This window comes from Symphalangus syndactylus, chromosome 2, assembly GCF_028878055.3.
Source record: "Symphalangus syndactylus isolate Jambi chromosome 2, NHGRI_mSymSyn1-v2.1_pri, whole genome shotgun sequence".
In the NCBI taxonomy this organism is placed as follows: Eukaryota; Metazoa; Chordata; class Mammalia; order Primates; family Hylobatidae; genus Symphalangus; species Symphalangus syndactylus.
The window spans coordinates 121,127,358-121,152,607 of record NC_072424.2 but is presented as its reverse complement, the minus strand read 5'-3'; the positions used below and the strand labels follow the sequence as shown (position 1 = coordinate 121,152,607).

The 25,250-nt window shown below is 36.0% G+C and overlaps 1 protein-coding gene across 9 annotated transcripts in view; it reads right to left on the bottom strand.

Annotated features, from left to right (window-relative positions):
• Positions 1-25,250, bottom strand: part of AIG1 (androgen induced 1) — a 321,750-nt gene that overhangs the window by 21,128 nt on the left and 275,372 nt on the right. Inside the window, exons 7-8 of one of the 9 annotated variants that reach the window (XM_063632013.1) lie at positions 11,651-11,733; positions 3,315-3,396 (exon numbers count right to left, since the gene is read on the bottom strand). The exons of 7 other annotated variants lie outside the window; for them this stretch is intronic. In XM_063632013.1, the coding sequence (XP_063488083.1) occupies positions 11,674-11,733 (60 nt within the window). In that variant the 3' untranslated portion in view covers positions 3,315-3,396; positions 11,651-11,673. Of the gene's footprint in view, positions 1-3,297; positions 3,397-11,650; positions 11,734-25,250 lie in introns of those variants that run through there. One more of the 9 variants, XM_063632010.1, reaches the window with a different exon arrangement.

Below are 25,250 nucleotides of genomic sequence, written 5' to 3'. Positions count from 1 at the left end.
GTTTCAGACAGAAATCTGCTGATACACCAATTTTAAGTGGTAAAATGTATAAACTGAAAACAAAACACAAAAAAGCAGTACATGCAGAAAATTTTTAATCTCAGGGTGAAATTTTCAAGGACAATGGAACCTAATGGTAATTTATTGGAAGTAACCCAAATTTCATGCAAAAAAATGCTCCAGGAAGAGTTGACAGCGCTTCCCTTGAGGCAAAAGAAGAACCGTGGTACAGAAACTGCTTCATTCTTTTCTGTGCCCTGAATCATTTTCTGAATTTCTTACTTCCCATTCCCATTCTAAAACTTTTGCTTTAGCCGTGTGGTTCTTTATATAATGTTGAAATTGCAAAAAATAAACAAAAATGGCATAAGGTTTTGTGGAGTTTTATTGCTGCATTTTTATCCTTAAAGCAGACAAAGAAATAGCTGATAAAATTCAGAGTCCTTCCATATTTATCCAGTATCTGCTTTTCAGGTGCATTAATTTTATATATACCTTTGGGAGTGATGGATATACTCCCTATCTTGACTGTGGTCATGACTTCATGGTATATACATATATCAAAACATCAAAATGTGTGTTTTAAGTGTGGGCAATTTATGCCAACTCTACCTCAGTGAAGATATTTTTAAAATTTTAGAAACGCACACACACCCCTTCTAAAGCTACACTGTCTAATGAAATCCCATGGTTATTTAACTTAATTAAAATAAAATAAAGTTAGAAATTAAGTTCCTTCATTGTACTAGACACACCTCAAACGCTCAATAGTTTCATATGGCTAGTGGCTATCCTATTAGTGCAGACACAGGACATTCCCAGCACTGCAGGAAGTTCTATTGGACAGCATTGCTGTAAATAATTCTCCTACTTAGCCCTCGTTTTCATTTCTATGCCTTTATTTTATGATCTTATCAAAGCTGAGGTCTCCTGCTTTTAGTCTCCATGTAGAAACTGGGGCAATCTTTCTAAAATGCAAATCTGCCCTAGTTACTTCCTGCTCAAAATCCCTCAAATTTCCCCACAAGATGAAATCCAAACTCTTGCAAATGTAAGCTAAGGGAAGGATCTTTCCGTCCTCATTTTCTGCCCTGTCTCTTTACTCCTTTATCTAGGCTCCTGTTCTCTAGAAACATTAGCGAATTTGCTCCTCATCTTTGCCAAGGAAGCTCACTATTTGCATCTCTACTGGGTGCATTTATGCTTACACTTTTAAATTTTGAAAATGATCATACCTATGAAGTATTCCAGCTCTCCTTGGATTTTTTGTTTTTTAAGAGATGGGGTCTCACTCTGTCACCTAGGCTGGAGTGTAATGGCACAATCACAGCTTGCTGCAGTCTCAAACTCCTGGGCTCAAGTGATCCTCCCGCCTAAGCCTCCTGTGTAGATAGGACTACATGGGTGTACCACTATACCTGGCTAATTTTAAATATTTTTTTAGAGATGGGGAGTCTCACTAAGTTGCCCAGGTTGGTCTCAAAACCTGGACTCTCTCCTGGGCCTCCCAAAGTGCTGGGGTTCCAGGTGCAAGCTACCATGCCTGGCTCTTTAGACAATTAAGTGGCAAAGTTTGCCCCACGACATCTGCACGTGAGTCTATTTATTTTAGGAATCTATTGAGACTTTCTTTGTGGGTTAATGTATGTCTATTTTTATGAGTGTTCTATGTGGACTTGTAAAAGAAGGTACAATTTCTGTTTACAGAGTAGGAGGTTTGATGTGTTATTTTACATCATCCTATGGATGATATTTTGATACATGAACTGTATTTTCCATGCTTATACATACTCTAGAATATTATATATATTTTATTAAACATATAATCGTATTTTAAATATGTTTTTCTAAAGGATTTAAGCCTAATTTTCTTGGTCATAATAAATTGTGTACATTCATGCATCACTCAACGATGGGGGTACATTCAGAGAAATGTACCATTAGGTGATTTTGTCATCATTTGAACGTCATAAAATGCATTTCCACAAACATAGATGCTTCAGCCTACTACACACCTAGGTTATATGCTATAGCTTATTGCTTCTAGGCTAGAAAACTACAACATGTTATTGTACTGAACAATTTAGGCAATTGTAACACAATGGCAAGTATTTGTGTATCTAAACATACTAAATGTAGAAAAGGTACAGTAAAAATATAGCATAATCTTATGGGACCACTGTCATATATGCGGTTCGTCGTTTGCAGAAACGTTATGCAGTGCATGACTGTACTTGAATTATCTTCGTTGGAGACAAATAATTTCATACAATTTTAGTCTCCCCCATTCTCCTCCAAACATTTCACCATTTTTAAACTCTGAAGTTTCAAGCTAGGCAATAATAATTGTGGAGAGGGTTATGAGGTTGCTCGTCCCTGTCTCATGATCTTAGACATCTTGTAGGGATAGTTAACCACTGATCATACCAGTTCCTACTACCCATCTCTTTTACATGTCATCGTTTGAAAATCAGAAAGTGCATGAGGTAATTATGTGACATTCTCTCTCTGACATCTCTATGACTATGCAGAGTATATACACACATCACACAAACCTATGAAACTAAATCCGCAGTGCTGACACATTCCCTCCCCAGGCCTCTTCCCTATTTGACTGCTGGAACACTGATAACTGGGCCTCGGACCATCCAATCCTCCAGGCAGGAGTTTGAAAGAGACTTCTCAGGGCATCTAATAAACCCAACAAGAAAGACATACAGATAATAAAATTCGACGGCATCAAACTGTCCAGATAAATCCTCTAATGTGAAGTGTTCAGTGGACAATTCCTCCCACCTACTTAGAGCTACATATTGATTTTTTAGTGTTCCTCTCTTAAATATGAAGAGACAGCCAAGAACTCTCTCACTTCTGATGAATGTCCTTAAAATGAAAAAGAGACAAGGAAGGAAACCAGCAGCAAAAGTAACTTGCAGAAAAAAAAGCTATACCGAGAAAAGGAATGTATTTAAAACTTTACTGATAACCTCAAGAAACAAAAGAAGACATTGTATGCAGAAAGCAAGAACAGGATGCTATACGATAGGAACATCCAGGAAACTGAAAAAGAGCTTTTGGAAATTAAAAAGCTGTTAGCAGTTGAAGAACTCAGTTGAAGAATTAGAAGATAAAATCAAGAAATTTCCAAGAAAGTAGAGCAAAAAGGCAAAGAGATTTTAAAAAGATTAGAGGAACAATGACTACTCTTTATTAATCAAATCTTACATTTATTAATATGTGAAATAATTAATAATAATAAATGTATTTGAGGAAAAAATATTTTTTTAATCACCTGATCTGGATTGGTCCTTGCAGGCAACACAAGAGTTAAGGACATGGTGGTATGGAATGTCTGAAAGGTGACCTTGACTTGTGGTTGATTAGTTTGAAGAACACCTAAAAGAGATGCATAATAGGAGCTGGTATTATCAGTGGTTGATGGTCCCTACAAGTTGTCTAAGATCATGGGATGGGGCGAGCAACCTCATAACCCCCTTCAAAATAATCTTTTTAACAGTTTATTCCCATTTTCCCTTTTGATATGACTCCTATAGCTATTAGGGCAAAAGACTAAGACTCAGGCCAGTTTTAATATGTGTAATCACAGATTTAATCCTTTTAAATCTTATGTAATTTTCCACTGCCTCCGAACTTTAAGGATGACGAACACTGCATAGAAATTGTTTACATTGAAAATTACTATTTTTTTAAATAAAAAAATTATTTGCCCTTAATAGCATCTTGACTTCCTCCCTCAGTGTTCACAAATTTCTCTTGTCTCAGAGCCCTGACCATGACTATCATTTATAACACTAATCTTTTCTTTTTGTTGTTGTAATCACTAAGATTTACATTCAGGTTTTATTTTTCATTAGTTAGAGCCAAGTGGACAATTTCTTTTTGGGGTAATTTACAGATGTGGCATGTTCGAAAAACACTGATCTTTTCTTGAATTACATTGTTGTTTATCTTTCCTTTGTGTTCCGTTTCTTCAGTTGGATTGTGAACTCATGAAGTTCAGCAAATTACCTTACACTTTGAATTTGCCTTTTAGTTCCAACCACATTGCATTGAAAAAGTAGCACTGGCTTCTATCTCTTGAATTCTTATTAGAAGTGAGGCCATCTTCACAGACAGCTCATTGAATGTTTACAATAGCTCTGCGAGGAAGGAGACATTATTATCTCCACTTTCTGGATGAGAAAACTGAGGTTTATAGAAGTTAGTAACAGGGTCCCCCAGCCAGTGAATGGCAGAACTGGGAATCAAAGCCATGCCTGTCTGGATCTACAGCTGGAGATCCTCTTAAGAACTATGCTATGTGAACTGACTATTCATTTCCTTTTGTTTCAGACAGAATAGTTTTCTTTCAGCTTCAGGAAGGTCAGCTTGGGAATATGTCACAAAAGGCAATGAAAGGTGTTATTCTGTTCATTTCTCTCTTTTCTTATCTCTCTGCTGTTTCTTACTATTGCCCCCTTTCCACTGTCCCATGGTTGGGACAGTGACAGAAATAAGAGAATGTTGGAGGATGTTGGCGACAGAGTTTTGGGGTCTTTGGCAATTATCAATATGCTAATCACTTAACAATCTTCAAACAATTTAACAGTAAAATGTCCAATGTCCAGAAACAAATTCTTTCCATTGCTATCCTGTATGGTGGAGAGCACAAAAGAATACTGTTCAAGGTTAGCAGGGGGCCTGGCAGAATCCCAGGTCCACTCTGAACCCACACCCACACCCTTGTCTCAGGCGCCCTCGCCTGTCATTCCTCTAGAGAAAAGCAGTCAAGCTTCTCAGCAGTGGGGAATGACCACCACTCCCAGTGCAGGCTGTGAAACCCACGGTCTCAAAGAAGGAGAAAGAATGCAAGTTGTGGGGAAGGGAGTGTTGTGGACAAGAATAAAGAGAGGGGACTGAAGCCTAACAAATGGGCAAAAATAATGAGTTGAGAAACAGGCTTGCTAGAAAATGGCCAGAAATCTGTGAGAAGAAGGAGGAGAGTCCCTGAGGAGAAGGGGAGGGGACAGGAGAAAGAGAAGGGGTCCCACTGAGAAGAGCAAATTGTGTACAGCCGTCATTAGCTTGGGATCGATTTCAGAGCCATCCTCAAGTTATTTTTCTTGTACTATCTTTCAAAATGTAGAATTTTATACATGTAAAAGTATATATATAAAGTACGTTATAGACACACACACACATATATGGTAATTTTTACATTGTTACAATTTCATGCCTAAATAAAGTGTGAGAAAGCACATAGTAGGTAAAATAGGTTCTTTTCCTGGGTGACCATGCAAGAAAGGAGATATATTTTTACCGGGAGTATGGGATGATAATTTTTTCTCCTTTACTATTTAAAAGGGTGTATTGCTGGCAAAAAAATTTAACTTTTGGGGATGCAAATAGCTTTTCCCAGTGTCCAGGGCTTACACCCTTGTCTTCTACATAGCTGAATTGGAAAGGTGCTTTAAGCTCAGGCCCTCCAGGGGGGAAACAGTCTTTTCTCCTGGTCATAGTTTCAATTTATATTAAAAGTATAGAGCACTTTGTGCCCCCAAGTAACTTTTTATTAGATTGTGTGGCAAGAAGTTAACTTAATGAATGTTATTTGCAAAAATTAAATAACTCCAAAATTTTGAAGGACACCTATCAAGAGAGATCTGCCCCCAAAAACAAACCTGACTGGGAATTTAGTTCCACTGGGTTGTGGCACTTCATGGGTGACTTAATCCAGATATTTCCCACTCCTGTTTACTGAATTTCTTCCCTTGTTCTCTGGGACTCTGTCCCAGCCCAGATAACAAGGTTGGAGGCACAGAGAACTTGAGGACAAGAATGTCAAAAGTCCTCAGCCCAAATGTGAGGCAGGAGTGATCTGGGAGAAGACGCAGTAGGCTATCACTAGTCCCTGTCACAACCAGAAGAACAGCCTCTAAGCTGGAAGGGAAGAGAGTTGGCATAGGACTAAGAGAGTTAGACACCAGAACAGGGGCCTTGCAGCCTACTCTGGGTTGAGTCAATTTCTTGGTGGGATGTAGCAGGAAGAGAGAAATACCACACAATTTGGAGGTTGCGCACATAGAGGCACTCCATAACTTGCTATTGATATGGAATCCTCTCTTGCAGAGATATAATTGATAACACGGTATATTCAAATATAAATGCACCATTTATTTTTCTTTCGGTGGGAATTGTGGAAATAGAGTTTATACAGATCTCTATGTTTATAGGGCACAAACCATACAGACGGTCCTTTTGTGTGTGAATTTGCATGTTTTATGGATCCTATCACTAAAAAAGCATTTGACTATGCTAGAAAAAATAAAATTATCTTTCTATTTTCTCTATTGAAAATCATAATATAAAGCCAATAAAATATATACAATCCCAACTCCAACAAAAAAGAAAGGCAAGGAAAAAGTAGCATAGAAGTGTGGCAGGCACTCAATGAATGAGAATATTTGTTACTGTTCTGGATTTTTTTTTTTTTTTTTTTTGAAACAGAGTCTCATCTGTCACCCAGGCTGGAGGTCAGTGGCACCATCTCGGTTCACTGTAACCTCCACCTCCCAGGTTCTTGCAATTCTCATGCCTCAGCCTCCTGAGTAGCTGGGACTACAGGTGCACGCCACCACGCCTGGCTAATTTTTTGTATTTTTAGTAGAGATGGGGTTTCACCATGTTGGCCAGGCTGGTCTCGAACTCTTGACTTCAGGTGATCCGCCCGCTTCAGCCTCCCAAAGTGCTGAGATTACAGGCGTGAGCCACCACACCCTGCCCCTGTTCTGGATTTTTGTGTGTGTGGCATTTGTCAGCTTTGTAAAATTAATAATTTTTTGAAGAAATGTTCATGTTACTAATTTCATATTACATTTTTTCTTAAATAGGGCCTCCATCATAGTTAAATCTGCAGTCCTACCACACTGTATCTGCTCCTGATTCAGTTATAGAAAAAAAAAATTAGTAATCTTGGCACATTTACTTCATCTCTCAAAAATATACCCATGAATATCTCAATATAGAAAATAAATATCATTTTATTCTTAGTGGAAATAGCATTTCAATGTTTTCTTTTTTTCCTAATAGTACTAAATGCAGTTTCACTCTATGAAATCAGTCATTCTTTATATGGAGACATTGTGGTATAGGGAAAGAGATGCTCTGGGGACAGACAGGAAAACACTGAATCTTAGCACTGCCACTGACTGCAGTGGGCTCTTCAGAATGTCACTGGTCCTACAATCTCGGTCCCCTCAGTTTCTGGAAGATATGTGATAGACATACCATTATGAATCCGTCTCACCCCAGGATCAGGCCTGTCTCTATTTCAGAAGGCCCCTGTGTCTGCCAGACATAAAACAACTCTTTCATGAATAGATGTTTAATTTTGTCCAATGCTTTTTCTGCATCTGTTGAGATTATCATATGGTTTTCTTTTTTATTCAACTAATATGGTAAATTGATGTATTTTATGACAGCAAACAAATCACGTATTACTGGGATAAACGCTACTTGTTCGTGGCGTATTATCTTTTTTTTATATTGCTGGAGTCAACTTGCTAATGTTTTGGTAAGAATTTTTGTGTTTATGATCTTGAGGGATGCCGGTCTGTAGGTTTCTTTTTTGTATGATTTGTTTGGTTTTGAAATTAGCAGGAATGTCTCTAAAATATGTAGAGCTTCAGACAAATACTTTTTGCCAGGACTTTGTCTATATAAACAATTTGATTTAAAACATATTACAAAATTCATCGGCCTATGTGAGGTCTAGTAAAGATTTAGAAAAATGGGTGGAGAAGTACTTATACATTTGTTTATTGTCTAATTATTGTTCATAAAAGCTTATTTTGGTAGCACCTCTTCCTGTTTAGGTCCAGGAACCGTCTCCTCCAGTTGTTTATTATCAAAGGCACAGCTTCTGGCTTATGTTCTGTCTCCCATTTTGAGAAAATGTAGCAATGCTGTTATTACTCACCATGCTGGAATCTGTTTGCATTGCAACAGCATAGATCTTCCTACCTTTCCAATTCCCTAATACCACTTCTTTAATGTTCGTTACATCATTACTCATGATGCCACATCAACCATCTGCTACCCATGAATATTAGCTTTCAAAGACTCACAGTAAAAGTTGTTACTGTGCTTTGTTGGTGATGGCCACAAACACGGGTCTTACCCAGAGTGTGCAGAAAAATTGTGGGTGATATTTTGTGTTCTGGTCATGTTAAATTTACTGTTTGGGATTTTATGGCATAAATGTTGGACTCTTTAGACTGTAACCAGTGCATTTCTAGAATGTGATCTCTTTCAATGTTGACTATGCTGTTGCCATCTACACACTGCCACGAGGGGCCCGTGGGTAGGGTAAGAAGGCAGTCCCATTTGTGCAAGAAATGTCAATTCCTCATCTGGTGTGACTTTAAAACATCCTGGGAGAGCACAACCACACCAATCAGAGGCAAGAGAGAACATCAATCAGAAGGCCAACTGATGCTGCAGGGCAATGTTCTCAAAGGCCCCCCAGTGGGCTAATTCTTTAAATATTGACATGACCAGAACACAAAATATCACTTACATTTTTTCTGCACACTCTGGATAAGACCTGCATTTGTGGCCATCACCAACAAAGCACAGTAACAACTTTTACTGTGAGTCTTTGAAAGCTAATATTCATGGGTAGCAGATGGTTGATGTGGCATCATGAGTAATGATGTAACGAACATTAAAGAAGTGGTATTAGGGAATTGCAAAGGTAAGATGATCTATGCTGTTTCAATGCAAACCGGTTCCAGCACAGTGAGTAATAACAGCACTGCTACATTTTCTCAAAGTGAGAGACAGAACAAAGCTAGAAGCTACACCTTTGGTAATAAAACAACTGGAGGAGATGGTTTCTGGACCTAGCTTCCAGGGGACTGCCTGGCATATTGTATGAAGCTGATGGAAGGGGCCAACTGACCAACCTGGGTGTTAAAGGTGGGAGTGTACAGAGCAAAGGATTCTTGCTACCATGGGCAAAAGACACCTGCTGCCTGTAGGTGCTGTGATCATGGGCAGCATTGCAGTCAGGATGTAGATGGGTGAGAGTCCAGGCATGGGTCCAAACATGTGGCTCAAACCCAAGGCTTGGCAGTGACTTCTTGGTAAGCCAGAGTCCTGAACTTGCTATGTGTCTGACATAAGTGAGAATCGCTCAACATCAGCATGTTTTCAGCATCATTCTGGGAGACCAATCTTGCATGATCCTACAAGAGCAATATTGTGTTGCCTGGAGGGAGCAATCTGCTTGCCAAGCCTCCCTCCTGGAGCTGGATCTTTGCCATGGGATCCTGGGATAACCCCAGAGATGTGAGTCCCTGAGTTCCTTGGGCTTCTGGTTGATATCATGAGCAGTGTAGAGGGTCACAGAAGGGAGAATCTGGGCTCAGGGCCTGTGAGAGTCCCAGTCCAAGCTCAAGGCACCCTGCCCAGATGACATTGCCAACCCCAACAGATTCCAGGCAGCAGAGCATGACTTAGAACATCTTGAGGAGGGCATGCCAAATGGGGTTTCTGAAGCACAAGGGCTCGAAGAAGAGGCCGGTTTTTTTGAGTCCAAAGGCAGTACTGGATATCAGGGTGATGTAGGCTTTATAGAATGAGTTGGGGAGTTTCCCCCTCTCCTCTGTAGTCTGTGTTTGTATGGGATTGGTGCTATTTCTTTAAATATTTGATAGAATTCACCAGTGAAGACATCTGGGCCTGGAGTTAACTTTGTGAAAATCAAATTAGGAATTAAATTTCTTCAGTTTTTATAGGGCTACTCAAGTTTTCTTTCTTCTTGAGTTCATTTTGGTAGTTTTTGCTTTTCAAGGAATTTGTCTATTTTATCTAAATTAAAATTATTGGCATAAAATAATTCATAATATTCCCTTATTACATTGTTAATGCCTATAGGATTTATTATGCAGTTTAGTATTTCCCCTCTTTTATTTCTGATATTGGCAAGTATTTGTCTTCTTACTTTCTTGACCAGTCTAGCTACAAGTTTATCAATTATTTTCAAAGAAATTGCTTTTGGTTTCATTGCTTTCCTCTATTGTTTGGCTGCTTTCTATTTTATTAATTCTTGCTCTTATCCATATTATTTTCTTTCTTCTTCTACTTCAAGTTTATTTTTATTCCTTCTTCTACCTTCTTAAGGGGAAAGATTATTTTAGTCCTACTTTTCTAAAATAAGCATCTACAACTATACATTTCCTTCTAAGCACCCCTTTAGCTAACAGCACACAAATTTTGATATGTTGAATTTTCAATTTTACTTAGTTGGATTTCATTCCATTGTAGTTGAATAATATATTTAGTATGATTACAGTATATTACAGTATATCTGTGGAACAATGTATATGTAATTGGACACCCACAAAAAGAGGAGAAAAAGAGGAGAGTCAGAAAAAATATTTTTAAATATTTCGAGACTTGTTTTATGGCTTAGTGTCTTTTTAAATATTTTGAGGCTTGTTTTATGGCTCAACGTAGGGTCTATCCTGATGTATATCCCACGTACATTTGAAAAGCATGTGTATTCTGTAGTTGTTAGATGGAGTGTTCTATAAATGACAATTAGGTCAAGTTGGTGGATGGTGTTATTTAAATTTTCTATATCTTTATTGATTTATTCTAATTACTCTATCAATTACTGAGAGAGAAGTTTGAAATATCCAATTATAATTATGGATTTGCCTATTTCTCTTTCAAAACTATTCTTTTTTGCTTCGTATATCTTGAAACTCATTTGTTAGGTGCGCACACATTTAAAATTGTTATGTCTTCTTGAAGAATTAAGTCTTTTGTCATTATAACATGTTCATCTTTATTCTTGGTAATATTTTTTGTTGTAAAGTTTACTTTGCCTATAATTAATATAGCTATTCCCCCTTTCTTGTGACTAGTGGTATATTGTCTATATTTTTAATTATTTTAACCTGTGTCTTTATTTTTAAAATAAATTTCTTATAGGTAGAATACACTTTTGTCTTGCCTTTGTGCACTTTCTGTCTCTTGTTGAATAGTTTAAAGTTTCTGTCTCTTGTTGAATAGTTTATTTACATTTAATGTAATTATCGAGTGATTGGGTTTAAATATAAAATCTGATTTATTTTCTTTGTCCCATCTGTTTTATGTTTCCCTTTTTTTCTTGCTAGATTGTTTTTATTAACTTTATTGAGAAATTACTTATTTACAATAAACTGTGCCTTCTTAAAGTGTATACTTTGTTGAGTTTTGACAGTTGTAAACTCACATGGAATCACCAACATAATCAAGATACAGAACACCTCAATAATAGGATAGTTTTAGTATTCCATCTTATCTCCACTATTAGTTTATTAGCTATACCTCCCTTTTTTAGTAGTTGCCTTGGAGTTTACAAATTGTATCGTTAATTTATAATAGTTTACTTTCAAACAATATCATACCAATGAAGAATTAACGAAGAAACTTACAGCTGTACACGTTCATTTTCTCCCTCCCATCCTTTGTGCTATATATAAGTTTTCAGATATTTTACTTCTAAATATATTTTAAACCCCACAGCACGTTGTTTTATTTTTTGTTTTAAACATTCACTATCTTTTAAAGAGTTTATAAGATGAAAAAGATGACTTACATGTAACCGCAGATTTGCCATTTTTAATGTTCTTCATTCTGTGTAGAGATCCAAGTTTCCATCTGGTTGCATTTACCTTCTGCCTGTAGCACAAGTTTGTTGACAAGGAGTCAACTTCTGTTTGTCTGTAAAAATCTTATGTCTTAATTTTTGAAAAATTTCTCTGGGTATGTCATTCTAGATTGACAGGTTTTTTCAGCACTTTAAAGATATCTTTCCATTTCTTTGGGCTTGCATCATTTCTGATGAGAAATCTATAATAATTTTTATCTTTGTTCTTCTCTAAGTGTACCATTTTTTTTCTATGGATGTGGTTAAGATTTTTCTCTTTATCACTTGTTTTCAGCAATATGATTATTATTTCTCTTGAAGTTTTCTTGGTTTTTTATTCTGCATGGGGTTTGTTGAGCTTTTTGGATTTGTGGGTTTATAGTTTCCAACCAATGTGAAACATTTTCTGCCATTATTTCTTCACATATTTTTCCTTCCTCTCCCCTTTTTCTCCGCTTTTTGTGGGTGCCCAATTACATGCATATTATTCCACCGATCACTGAGGCTATGTTGAATTTATTTCCTCTTTTTATTCTCTGTGCATCAGTTTGGATAGCTCCTATTGCAATGTCTTTATGTTCACTGATATTTTTCCTCCTGCAGTTTCTAATCTGTTAATCCAGTTCAGTGTAGTTTTCATATGTGAAAGTTCTATTTGTATTTTTATATCTTCTATTTGTCTCCAAGACATGTTAATTTCTCCCTCTGCCTTCTTGTCATAAGAAATATATTTATAATAGCTGCTTTAATGTCTTTGTCTGCTAATTTCATCTCCTTTATCAATTCTGTGTCTATTTCTATTGATTAATTTTCTCCCTGTTTTTGGGTCAAGTTCTCCTGCATCTTGGCATGTCTAGAAATTTGATTGGATGCCAGGCATAAATTTTATGTCTTGAGTGTTGGATTTTTTTTTTTGGTCTTCCTTAAAGAGAATTGTGATTTATTCTGGCAGGTGGTTAAATTGCTAAAGATTAGTTTAATAATTTTAAGACTTCTTTTAAAGCTTTTTAAGAGTGGGTCTAGAGTAACCTTTACTCAAGATTTGTAATAAACATCTGACTCTTCCAGGGTCTTTACTGAATGCCCTGTATGTTCAGTGAGGCCTCTTCACTCTGGCTAGTGGCAACTTGAATGGTTTCTGGCCTTATGGGAACTCTTCTATTTATTCAGCTTATGGTGCCTCAGCAACTGTTCTTTCCCCAAAATTGTAGAGTTTTACCTAATTCATGTGCAGACTGAGTCAGCCAAAGACTAGAGGGGATGCCATACAGATTTCTGGAGCTCTTTCTCTTCTCCACAAATTCTAGTCACTTCAGTCTCCCTGAGCTTTGGTCTCCTTAACCCAGTGAGACCACCAGGCTTTGTTTGGGATTCTCCTCTTAGTGCTGTAATCTGGGAATTGCCTCTAGGCAAAAAGCCAGTGCTCACAGAGGGCTCACATCATTTATTTCCCTTTCTTCAGAGATCACAGGCCCAAACAGTTCTGCTGATTAATGTCTGAAAAATTTTTTTTATTATATTTTACCATTTTTCTAGTTATTTATAGTCGTGTATGTGTGCACGCATGCATGTGTGTGTGTGTGTCTGTGTGTGTTTGGTGATCCAGACCCAAGTATTTGGCAGGAATTACATGGAAGCAGAAATTCCCCAGATACAATATACTTTGAACTTTGCCTCAATATTCTTTGAGTGAGAAAAAAATGCTGAAGATTGCTAGGCTCTCTCAGAAATGAAAAGCTGTTTAGTCTTAGACATCCTCCCCTTATCTATATTACTTCCAGTTCTCAGAAAACTTTTTAGTTGGAGTTTTGAAATCAATATAGTGATCTCCCAAGTTATAACTTAATTAGTGCCAAGATTACGGTCTCAAGTTGAATTAGTTTAAATGGAAAACTTAGTTCTTAGAGGCAAAATGTTATAAATTGGGAATCTGTCTTGGAAAACCATTTTGCAATATAAAAATTCAAAAATTAATGACTACTATAGTATGAAATTAATATTTTTTAAAAGTGATAAAGTGGTCATAAGGGACATTTGTGCTTTCCTGGAACAGCCAGCTAGAGTCCATAGTTCAGGATAAAAATTGCCAAATATCTCACCTTTCAAGGGCAGAAAAATGGGTTCTTAATGCCAGTACTCCACTGTGGGATTTGCTAGCAGAAGGCATTTAGCAGAACCAGTTTCTTAAGCCACACTCCTTTGGGTTTTATAAAATAAAGGACACAGAGAGGGCAAGGATATGGGAGCAGTGAAGGAAGCAGAGTCCATAAAGCATGAACAGTGCCTTTTCCCTCCTCTTCCCTTGGTGGAGAGACTGGGAGGCAGGGAGCAAGGAAGTTTCAATGTGTTCCACCCTGTTCTGATGAAATCTGTGTTGTCCAATTTCCCTATACCCCCAGGAAGAACTATCAGGGTGGGGGCCTGGGGGATGCCACTTAGCTGGCAGAGCAGTTGATGCTATTGTTGCTGAAACTGTGAGCATGCCCTAGGGCAGCCTGTGATCCTCCCTTGGCTTGGCAAGGAGGGATGAGTAAATGCCATGGAAGATAGTCTGGGTTTATCAGAAGCAGAGACTTTTGGGTGGATTGCTTGTTGCCATGGCATTAAGGGAGAAGAGGACAGGACAGTGCAAGGGTGGGCCCCCATGGAGCTCCCTAAAGAGCTAACAATTTCATCATCCCCACTCGAAAGACATTGCTAGCACTTGATGTTGGTCCCTTTGTATTGGACTGAGAGGCAGAGAAGGAACTCACCACCTCTGATGTCATCTGCTATGAAAGCGCAAGTCGTTCTCCTTCTCCAGGGACCAAGGGGAAAGAGAAGGGAGAGGGAGTTTTGGAAGTTTGATTTCAAAAAACCCAAGATTAAATATTAAACCTGAGTGGGATAAAGAAATAAGATGTCTGGCCTAGTCAGAATGCAGGGCTATGGGCCCAGAATATTTTGTGCTGTTTGAAAATGAATAAATTTCATTCTTACATACATCTATGTTGAGACAATTTCATTAAATATTAATATGCTTATGCAAGTATGTGAAAGCAAACATAGCATTCAGATAGCTTTTTTGTTGTGTTTGGTTTTACATGCTTGTGGAATTCCTTTGAGAGGATTTTAATTCATGGACTGTTTTGACTGAGCTTTTAAAAATATATATTTTTCATAAAGCTTGGACATAAGATAACTCTCTTTCTTTCTGGCAAATCTCCCTATAGTAAGCATAGACATTTGTCATTACTTTAAAATTCTTTGAACTGTACTCAAAATTATGATCATCTGTCCCCAAAATTTTCATTACTTCATTGATGAGTAGTCATGAAAACATCTAAATATCTTTGAATGGCAAATGCTGTTTCCACGGTACTTCTTCAATGATCCTCAGTGCTTCCATTTCAATCAATCACATACATGAATTTGAATGATTTTGACTGGCTTATCAGCACTGGATAATTGCTTTGGCTTAATCAGGGACAACATTGTTGGCCACCCAATTATTAGAAAATCACAATCATGAGTTTTAGATATTACCATATGGTTATTACTATATGTACTATTCAGCATAGTACAAGAGTAGCCTACATAAATAAGTAAAAATTCTTATACATTAGTTCCATTCTTGCTATTAAAATATTATCACAAACTTAATGTCTTAAAATACACATTTATTACTTAACATTTCTGGAGGTCAGAAGTCCTCAAATCAAAGCATCAAAACCGTAGTACTCCTTTGGGGGCTCTAAGGGAGAATCCATTTTCCTTCCTTTGCAAGCTCCTAGAGGCTGCTTGCATTCTTTGGCTTGTGACCCCTTCCTTACATCACTCTGATTTCTGCTACCATCATCACATTTCTTTCTCTCATTCTGACTTTCCTGCCTCCCTCTTATAAGGACCTTTATAATTATTACACTGGAACCACTGGATAATTCAGGATAACCTCTCCATCTTAAGATCTTTAATTAATTAATTATTAATTTTCTTTTTCCAGAGGTGAGGCTAGAAGCACATTTCTCCCTGTGATTGCAGACTGCAGATCAATCTTTACATACAGGCACAGAGAGAGAGAGAAAGAGAGAGAGAGTGAGAGAGAGACAAAGAGTAAAGCACATTCTCCTGAGAACTAGTGGGGGGAAATAGGAGGTTCCAAGGCAGAGTTGATTTCTTTTCTCACCACACAGTGATTATACAGCAGTAGGTAGAGTCATCCTGATGGGCTATGCTGCTGGGCAAGCCAAGATGCTGTGATGGGTCAGTTGGTGCATTAGCCCACCTGGACTGGATGGGTGTGTCTTAGTGCCTTCCTAGCACCTGGAGAGACAGTGCTGGGTGTGCTGCTAGAAGCATGGCCGGGGTTTAGGCTCTGGGGTTCCCAAAGCAAACTAACCCACCATGAGAAAAAAAAAACAACTAGACAAAACAAAGCAAAGCCTTAATTCTAATGACATATTATATTTTCAATATAGCAGTGATGCACACATTTAAATTGTTGCACTGTAAGTTGAATCAATTTTATGTCTAAAACTTACAGCTGTCAACTTCTGTAGACGTCAATGTAGTGGTCAAATAAAAAAGTTATTTGCTGGGGGAGGGGTAGTCACAGGACCTCAGAGGAATTGTACCAAAAACTTCTTAAAAATAATTTACTCCTTTAGCTTTCCTCTTCTGTGAGTCATCAGGAGAGATGACTGCCTCCTAAATATTGGTTTTGCTTCCTTCTTTCTTTTTCCTACATTTAATTTTCTATTCCATTAATAATTTCAATTCCATAGTTACATAAGACTTTTTAAAAAAACATAAAAATTTTTAGAGAACACTGAAATTCAGCAGGGAAGTGGCAATGAACCTCTGAGGCACAGAAAGAGAGAAAAGCAAAGAAGAAGCTGGCCCAACCAGGATCAGCTCAAAGCCAAAAGGAACTCCACATTGGAGGGCAAAGCTGAATAAATCATATGGCAACTACAGTACTATGACCACCCAGAATCAAAGCCAAAACATCCTACTAAAGCAAAGCTATAGCTACACTTACAAGAAAAATCTTACCCTACCAAAGCCAATCCATAACATTGGGAGAAGACACTGAAAAGTGACTTTTACATCAGATGTGCAGATATCAATGTAAGGACACAAGAAACATGAAAAAGAAAGGAAACATGATACCTCCAAAAGGACATAATAATTCATCAGTAACAGACTCCTAAGAAAAAAAAATTATGAAATGCCTGAAAAAAATTTACAATAATGATCCCAAGAAAACTCAGGTAGATGAAAGAGAACACAGACAAATGATACAAAGAAATCAGGAAAACGATTTGTGTTTGGAATGAGAAATTAAACAAAGAGATAAATATCATAATTAAGAACCAAACAGAAATCCTGGAACTGAAAGATTCAATGAATGAAAAAAATACAATCAAGATCTTCAACAATAAACTAGATCAAGCCAAAGAAAGAATTTCTGAACTTGAAGACAGGTCTTTTGAAATAACCCATTCAGACAAAAAGAGGAAAGAAAAAGAATGAAGAAAGCCTGTGTGTCACATGGGACCCTATAATGTGAAAAAATATCTCATGTTTGGGAGTTAAGAGGGAGAATAAATGGGCCAAGGCAAAGAAAACCTATTAAATAAAATAATAGCTGAAAACTTCCCAAGTCTTGCAAGCGATACAGACATTTAGATACAGGAAGCTCAAAGTTCCCAAGTAGATTAAATCCAAAAAGATTTTCTCATATATATTATAGTCCAGAGGCCAAAAGTCAAAGACAAAAAGAAAATTCTAAGAACACCAAGAGAAAAATGTCCCCATCAGACTAATGGTGAATTTCTCAGAAGAAACTTTACAGCCCAGGAGAGAATGGGATGACATAGTAAAAGTACTTCAAGAAAAAAAATTGCCAGGCAAAATCTATACCAAGCAAAGCTATCCTTCAGAAATAAAAGAAAAATAAATTATTTCCCAGACAAACAAAAATGGATGATCACTAGCAAACAAAAATTCATGATCACTAAAGTAGTTCTACAAGAAATGGTAAGGGATTCCTACATCTGAAAGCAAAAGGACAATATCTACTTTTGTGAAAAAATATGAGGATATAAAACTCATTGATAGAGAACATAACAAAGAAAAAGATAAAAGAATCATATATTAACTCTGAAAATCCCCACCAAATTGTAAAGGTAAACAATAAAAGAGGGAAAAAAGAATCAAAGGCTATATAAAACAACCAGAAAACAATTAACAAAATGACTGGAGTAACAACCTTGAATGTAAATGGTTTAAATTGCCCAATTAAAAGACATAGGATAGATGAATGGATTTTTAAAAAAGACCCAACTATATGCTACCTTCAAGTAATTCGTATCACCTGAAAACACATAGACTGACAGTGAAGAAGTGGTAAAAATTTTCCTTGCAATTAGAAACCAAAAGCATGTAGTCATAGCTATACTTATATCAGAAAAAACAGGAAAAAACATAAAAAGAGATGAAGAAGGCCATTCTATAATAATCAAGTAATCAATTCAGCAAGAGGATATGACAATTATAAATATATGTGAACTCAATATTGGAGAACCCGGATATAGATAGTGCATACTATTAGAGCTAAAGAGAGAAAGAGAGAGACACAATATCATAATGGTTGGGGACTTCAACACCCTATTGTTAGCACTGGACAGATTAATCTCGTCAGAAAATCAACAAAGAAACAGATTTAATCTGCACTTAGACCAAATGGACATAACAGACATTTACAGAACATTTTATCCAACAGCTGCAGAATACACAATATTCTCATCAGCACTTGGAACATTATTCAGGATAGACCACACGTTAGGCCACAAAACAACTCTCAACAAATTGAAAAGAAGTGAAATTATATCAAGTATTTCTCAGCCCACAATGGGCTGAGAAAAAAAAAGTGGGCAAAAGATATGAACAGACACTTCTCAAAAGAAGTCATTTCTGTGGTCAACAAACAAATGAAAAAAAGCTCATCATCACTGGTCATTAGAGAAATGCAAATCAAAACCACAATGAGATACCATCTCACACCAGTTAGAATGGTGATCGTTAAAGTCTGGAAACAAAAGATGCTGGTGAGGATGCAGAGAAATAGGAATGCTTTTACACTGCTGGTGGGAGTGTAAATTAGTTCAACCATTGTGGAAGTCTGTGTGGTGATTCCTCAAGGATCTAGAACCAGAAATCCATTTGACCCAACAATCTCATTACTGGGTATATACCCAAAGGATTATAAATCACTGGCCACCCAGAATCAAAGCCAAAACATCCTACCAAAACAACACTATAGCTACACCCACAAGGAAAAGTCTTACCCTACCAAAGCCAATCCAAAGGATTATAAATCATTCTACTATAAAAACACATGCACACATATGTTTACTGCAGTACTATTTACAATAGCAAAGACTTCGAACCACCCCAAATGCCCATCAATGATAGACTGGATAAAGAAAATGTGGCACATATACACCATGGAATACTATGCAGCCATTAAAAAGAATGAGTTCATGTCCTTTTCAGGGACACGGATGAAGCTGGAAACCATCATCCTCAGCTAACTAACGCAGGAACAGAAAACCAAACAGTGCATGTTCTCACTCATAATTGAGAGCTGAACAATGATAACACATGGACACAGGGAGGGGAACATCACACACTGGGGCCTGTCAGGGGGTGGAGGGAAAGGGGAGGGAGAGCATGAGGACAAATACCTAATGCATGTGAGGCTTAAAACCTAGGTGATGGGTTGATAAGTGCAGCAAACCACTATGGCAAATGTTTACCTATGCAACAAACCTGCACGTTCAGCTCATGTATCCCAGAACTTAAGTAAAAAAAAAATCTCAACAAAGAGGCCTAGAAGGAACATACCTCAACATAATACAGGCCATATATTACCATCCCACAGCTAGCATCATACTGAATGGGAAAAAGCTGAAAGCCTTTCCTCTAAGAACTGGAACAAGACAACAATGCCCATTTTAACCACTCTTATTCAATATGCTACTGAAAATCCTAGCCAGAGAAATTAGGCAAGAGAAAGAAAGAAAATGCAGCCAAATTGGAAAAGAGGAAATAAAATTGTCCCCATTTTTAGATGACCTAATCTTATTTATAGAAAAGCATAGAGACTCTACCAAAGAACTCTTAGAGCTGATAAATTCTGTAAAGTTGTGTGATACAAAATCAACATGAAAAATCAACAGCATTTCTATAGACCAATAACAAACTAACTGAAAAAGATATCGAGAAAGCAATCCCATTTATAATTACTGCAAAAAATAAAATACATAAGAATAAATTTAACCAAGGAAGTAAAAAACTCCACAACAAAAACTACAAAACACTATTGAAAGAAATTAAAAAGGATATAAACGAATGGAAATTTTATAAGTATGAATTAGAAAAATTAATATTGTTAAAATGATCATACTACCCAAAGCAATGTATAGAATCAATGCACTCTTTATCAAAATAACAATGATATTCTTCACTGAAATAGATTAAAAAAAAACCTCCTAAAATTCATATGGAACTACAAGAGACCCCAAATAGCCAAAGCGATAGCGAATGAAAAGAACAAAGCTGGAGCCATCATGCTACCGGAGTTCAAAATATATTACAAAGCTATAATAACCAAAAGAGCATTGTACTGGTATAAAACCAGACATGCAGACCAATGGAACAGACTGGAGAACCCAGACATATTTACCAGCCAATTGATTTTCAATAGAGGCACTAAGAACATACACTGGGGGAAAGGACACCCTCTTAAATAAACAGTGCTAGGAAAAATGGACATTCATATGCAGAAGAATGATAATAGACTCTTATTTCTTACCTATACAAAAATCAATTAAAATTAAAGACATAGGTGAAATGCTTCAGGAGATTGATTTAGGTAAAGATTTTATGGTTAAGGCTTCATAAGCACATGCAACAAAAGCAGAAATAGGCAAATGAGATTATATTAAACTAAAAAAGCTCTGCACAACAAAGAAAACAACAGAGTGAAGAGACAACTTGTAGAATGTGAGAAAATGTTTGCGAACTGTTTTCCTGACTATGGGCTAATATCTAGATTATACAGTGAACTCATAAACTCAAACAACTCAACACCAGAAACAAATAATCTGATTAAAAAGTGGGCGAAGGAACTGAATAAACATTTCTCTAAAGAAGATATACAAATGGGCAACAAACATATAAAAAAAATGCTCAACATCACTAATCATTAGGAAAATGCAAATCAAAACCACAATGCAATATCATCTCACCCTGGTTAGAAATGACTACTATCAAACAAACAAAACATAAGTGCTGGCAAGGATGTGGAGTAAAGGTAACTCTTATACTTGGTTGGTGAGAATGTAAATTAGTACAGACATTATGGAAAATAGTATGGAGCTATCCCAAAAAACTAAGAATAGAACTAGCATATGAGCCAGCAATCCCAGTATTGGGTACTTAGCAGAAGGAAAGGAAATCAGTATATTGAAGGGATATCTGTACCCCTATATTTATTGCAGCACTGTTTACAATAGCTAAGATATGAAAGCAACCTAAATGTCCATCAACAGATGAGTGGATAAAGAAAATATGGTGTATACACACACACACACACACACGCACGCACACACACACGCACACACAAGGGAATACAATTCAGCCACAAAATACGAAATCCCGCCATCTGTGCAGCATAAATGAGCCTATAGGACATTAAGTGAAATAGGCACACAAAGAGAAATACTGCGTGTTCTCACTCATATGTAGGAGCTACAAAAAAATTCAGCTCATGGAAGAAAAGAGAATTATGGATACTAGAGGCTGGGAAGGGTAGAGGGAGGGGAGCGTGGGGAGAGGTTAGTTAACAGATCTACAAAATTACAGCTAGATAGAGCAAATGAATTCTGGTGTTCTGAAGCTCTGCAGCATGAATATAGTTAACTATAATTTATTGGATATTTTTAAAAAGCCAGAAGAGGGGATTTGGAATGTTCACAACACAGAGAAATGATAAATGTTTGAGGTGATGAATATGCCAGTTTCCCTGATTTGATCATTATACCTTGTATACATGTATCAAAATGTCACACTGTATCCCATAAATATATACAATTATTACATGTCAACTAAAAACGGAAAAATGTTGCTTCATTGAAGGTAAAAATATAACTCATTTGAAGCTAGATCTGACATCCCCAACTCCTCAGAAAAATAAGAATAACAGGGTTGTGGATATTTGTGTCTCATTTCTGACTTTAAATGGGAAAGCCTTTGGTGTTTTAGATGGTTATTCCTTATAATGATATGGGATATTTTTATATTTTTCTTTCACTAATATGATCATAAATCAATGTTAAATTTTCTCAAATGTCCTAGAACAACTATAGACAATATCATGATTTTTTTCTTTTGTGCACTACTGAGATAGTAGTGTTAATGAAAATTCTATTAAGCCATCCTTGAATTTTTAGAATAGAACTATTTAGTCATGAAAACATATTTAGTGCTGAATTTATGTTGCCAATATTTTAGTTAAAGCAAGTACATTTTTTCTTTGTTGGCTTTTATAAGGATTATATTAACTTTGAAAAGTAATTTTGGAAGTGTTTCATCATTCTGCAATCTTGGAACATTTAAAATAACACAAGAATTGTTGGTTGAAAGATTTTTTAAGGACTTGCTCATAAAATGCTCTAGACCCAATTCCTTTTTTGGAGATAGTTAATGAAAAATTAAAATGTCTTCCCTAAATGTAAGCTTATTAAAGCTTTCTAATTCTTATTGAATCAATTTTCCCTGAAAATTGTACATTTTATTGAGTTCTAATAATTTGTGTCCATGAAGCTAAAAAAAGTTCTATAATTAACAATTTTCTTCCCATCTGTGTTTATATTGTCAAGTGTTCATGTTTCTCTCTCTCTTTCTTTCCAGTTAACATGTCATTCATTTGCATATTTATTGATACTTTTATAGGTGAGATGCTGTATTTATTAATCAATTTATCAATTTTGCTGTTTTTCTGCTTATTTAACTTCTGCTTTTATTTTTATTATTTCCTTATATTTCTCTACGATTTGTTTTTGTTTTCTACTTCTTCTGCTGAATATATAGTTTGTTTTCTTTATTTAGTTTTGTATACAAATAAAATCTAAGGCTACATTTTTTTGTGTGTACAGCTTTGGCCACATTCATTAAGTTTAATTATGAGGTATTGTGCCATTATTTCCTGAATAAATTGCAATCCCTTTTTAATTTTCCTATTTAACATACTTTTCCTTCCTCAAAGAATTAGTTTTAAGATTATTAACTACCTTTTTCAGAACAGGTAATATAATTAACTTTTTCAAAAATAAAAAAATAAAATGTATAATGAACAATCTCCCACCAATTCTATTTCCATTTTATCAGTCCTGTTTCCCCCTCTACAATTTAAATGGACAATTTTTTACACTTTTATATATCCTTCTAAAGTTTTCTTATGTGTATACAAGCAAAAATCCATTCTTTTATCTCCCCTGCATCCTTTTTGAAAAGCGGCATGCTATACACACTATTCAACATATTTATTTTTAGAATTTAAAGTAGATTTTTAGAAAATTTTCAATATCAGTGCACAGAATGTCATTTCTTTTCTCTCTTCTTCCTTCTTTTTACAGCTCCTCCTTTTCATAGTAGTCATTAAATGGAGGCATCATGATTTCTAAAAGCAGTTTCCTATTATTAACATTTCAATTGTTTCCATTTTTTCCTATTACAAACTTTGCTGCAATTAATAAGCTTAACATATGTGGAAATATGAGTTAGCATAAGTTTTGAGTAATAGAACTGCTAGGTCAAATGATTTGTGCATTTGTAATTTTAAAAGATACAGACAAATTCCTTTCTATAAGAATTCTGCCTGTTTGTACTTCCACAAGCAATTACGAAAGTGTCTATACTCTTATTCAATAGAATGCGTGGTCAAAGGCTAGAAGTTATGACAATCCAATAGATACAAGAGATATAAATGATATTCAGTGTGGCTTTAATTTGTATTTTTTCTTATTATGATTGAAGTTGCATTCTTTTCATTTGTTTAAGAGATACTTTGATTTTCTCTGAATTATTCATGTTTTCTTGCCATTATTTTCCTATTAGGTTGTTGTTTTCTTTCTTTTTTTAAGCATCTCTATATATATTAGGAAGATAAGCCATTTGTAAAACTATGTCAGGGTAAAAGATGCAAGATACAGATCCAACTTTTTTTATCCAGAGCACTTTCCAGTTGTCCTAATGATATTTATTGAATAACCTATCTCCTTCCTTGCTGATTTGAGGTACAACTTTTATTATATTCTAAATTCCCACATGTATTTATTTCGATTATTGTTCTTCCTATTTTGTTCTATTAGTTGGTGTATTCATAGTCAATTTCATACTGCTTTCTTAAATGAGGCTTTTATAATATATTTTAATATTTGGTTGGGCTAGTCTTCTAGTTCTTTCTCATTGTTTTTTTAACTCACAGCTTTCCTAACAATTCTTGTTTGTTAATTTTTACATATGATCTTAAAGATTAACGTGTCTAGTTTCAAAAATAAACAAAGAAGCATATAAATAAAAAACAAAGGTTTGTATTTTTGAATTATAAATTGACTTGGAACTTGGTATCTATGATATAGTCTTGCTTTCTAAGCACATGGTATGTGTTTCCATTTCTTCAAACCTTCTTTTGCATCATTTAATAGTTTCAAAATTTTTTTCACAAAGTTGTTGCTATTGCAAAGGGTCCTTTCCTTTCATTATATCCCATTACATCTTACGTATAATAAAACTATGGATTTGCATATATTTGTACTCTATAACCTTATTATCTTAATTTCAAAGTCAGCTTTCAGTTCATTGTTTTGGATGTGTGTGACAGATTGTAGTTTCCAAATCTAGCCACCAATATTTCATAATCACATATATTCTTTTTACAATGTAACATTGATAGTTTCTTATCAAGACATGGGGATTTACATTCCCTGTCCTTGAATTGAGGCCAGACTATGACTGCAGCAGAAGTGACACTATATGACTTCTGACTCTAAGTCATATTAAAGAAAAACTTTTCATTTGGGCCTGCTAAGATCCAGGCACCACATTGTGATAAAGCCAAGCAACCACATGGAAAAGACACACAGTCACATTGAGTGAAGCCGAGAGGCAATGTGGAGAGGCCACATATAGTTGTTCCAGTCACCTTAGCTGAGGCTTCAGTCAACCACTAGCAGTAATCACTGGGAATATAAGTGAGCAAAACTTCAGAGGATTCTAGCCACCAGCCTTCAAGTCACCCCAGCACATAACCAGTGGCACATAGACAAGCTCAGGCTGCCAAGTCCTGCCCAAGTTGCAGATTCATTTGCAAAATAAATATTCTAAACAATTAAGTTTTGAGATGTTTTTTTGGCAGTAATAGATGCGGATCACAAGGTCGGGAGTTTGAGACCAGCCTGGCCAACATAGTGAAACCCCGTCTCTACTAAATACAAAAAAT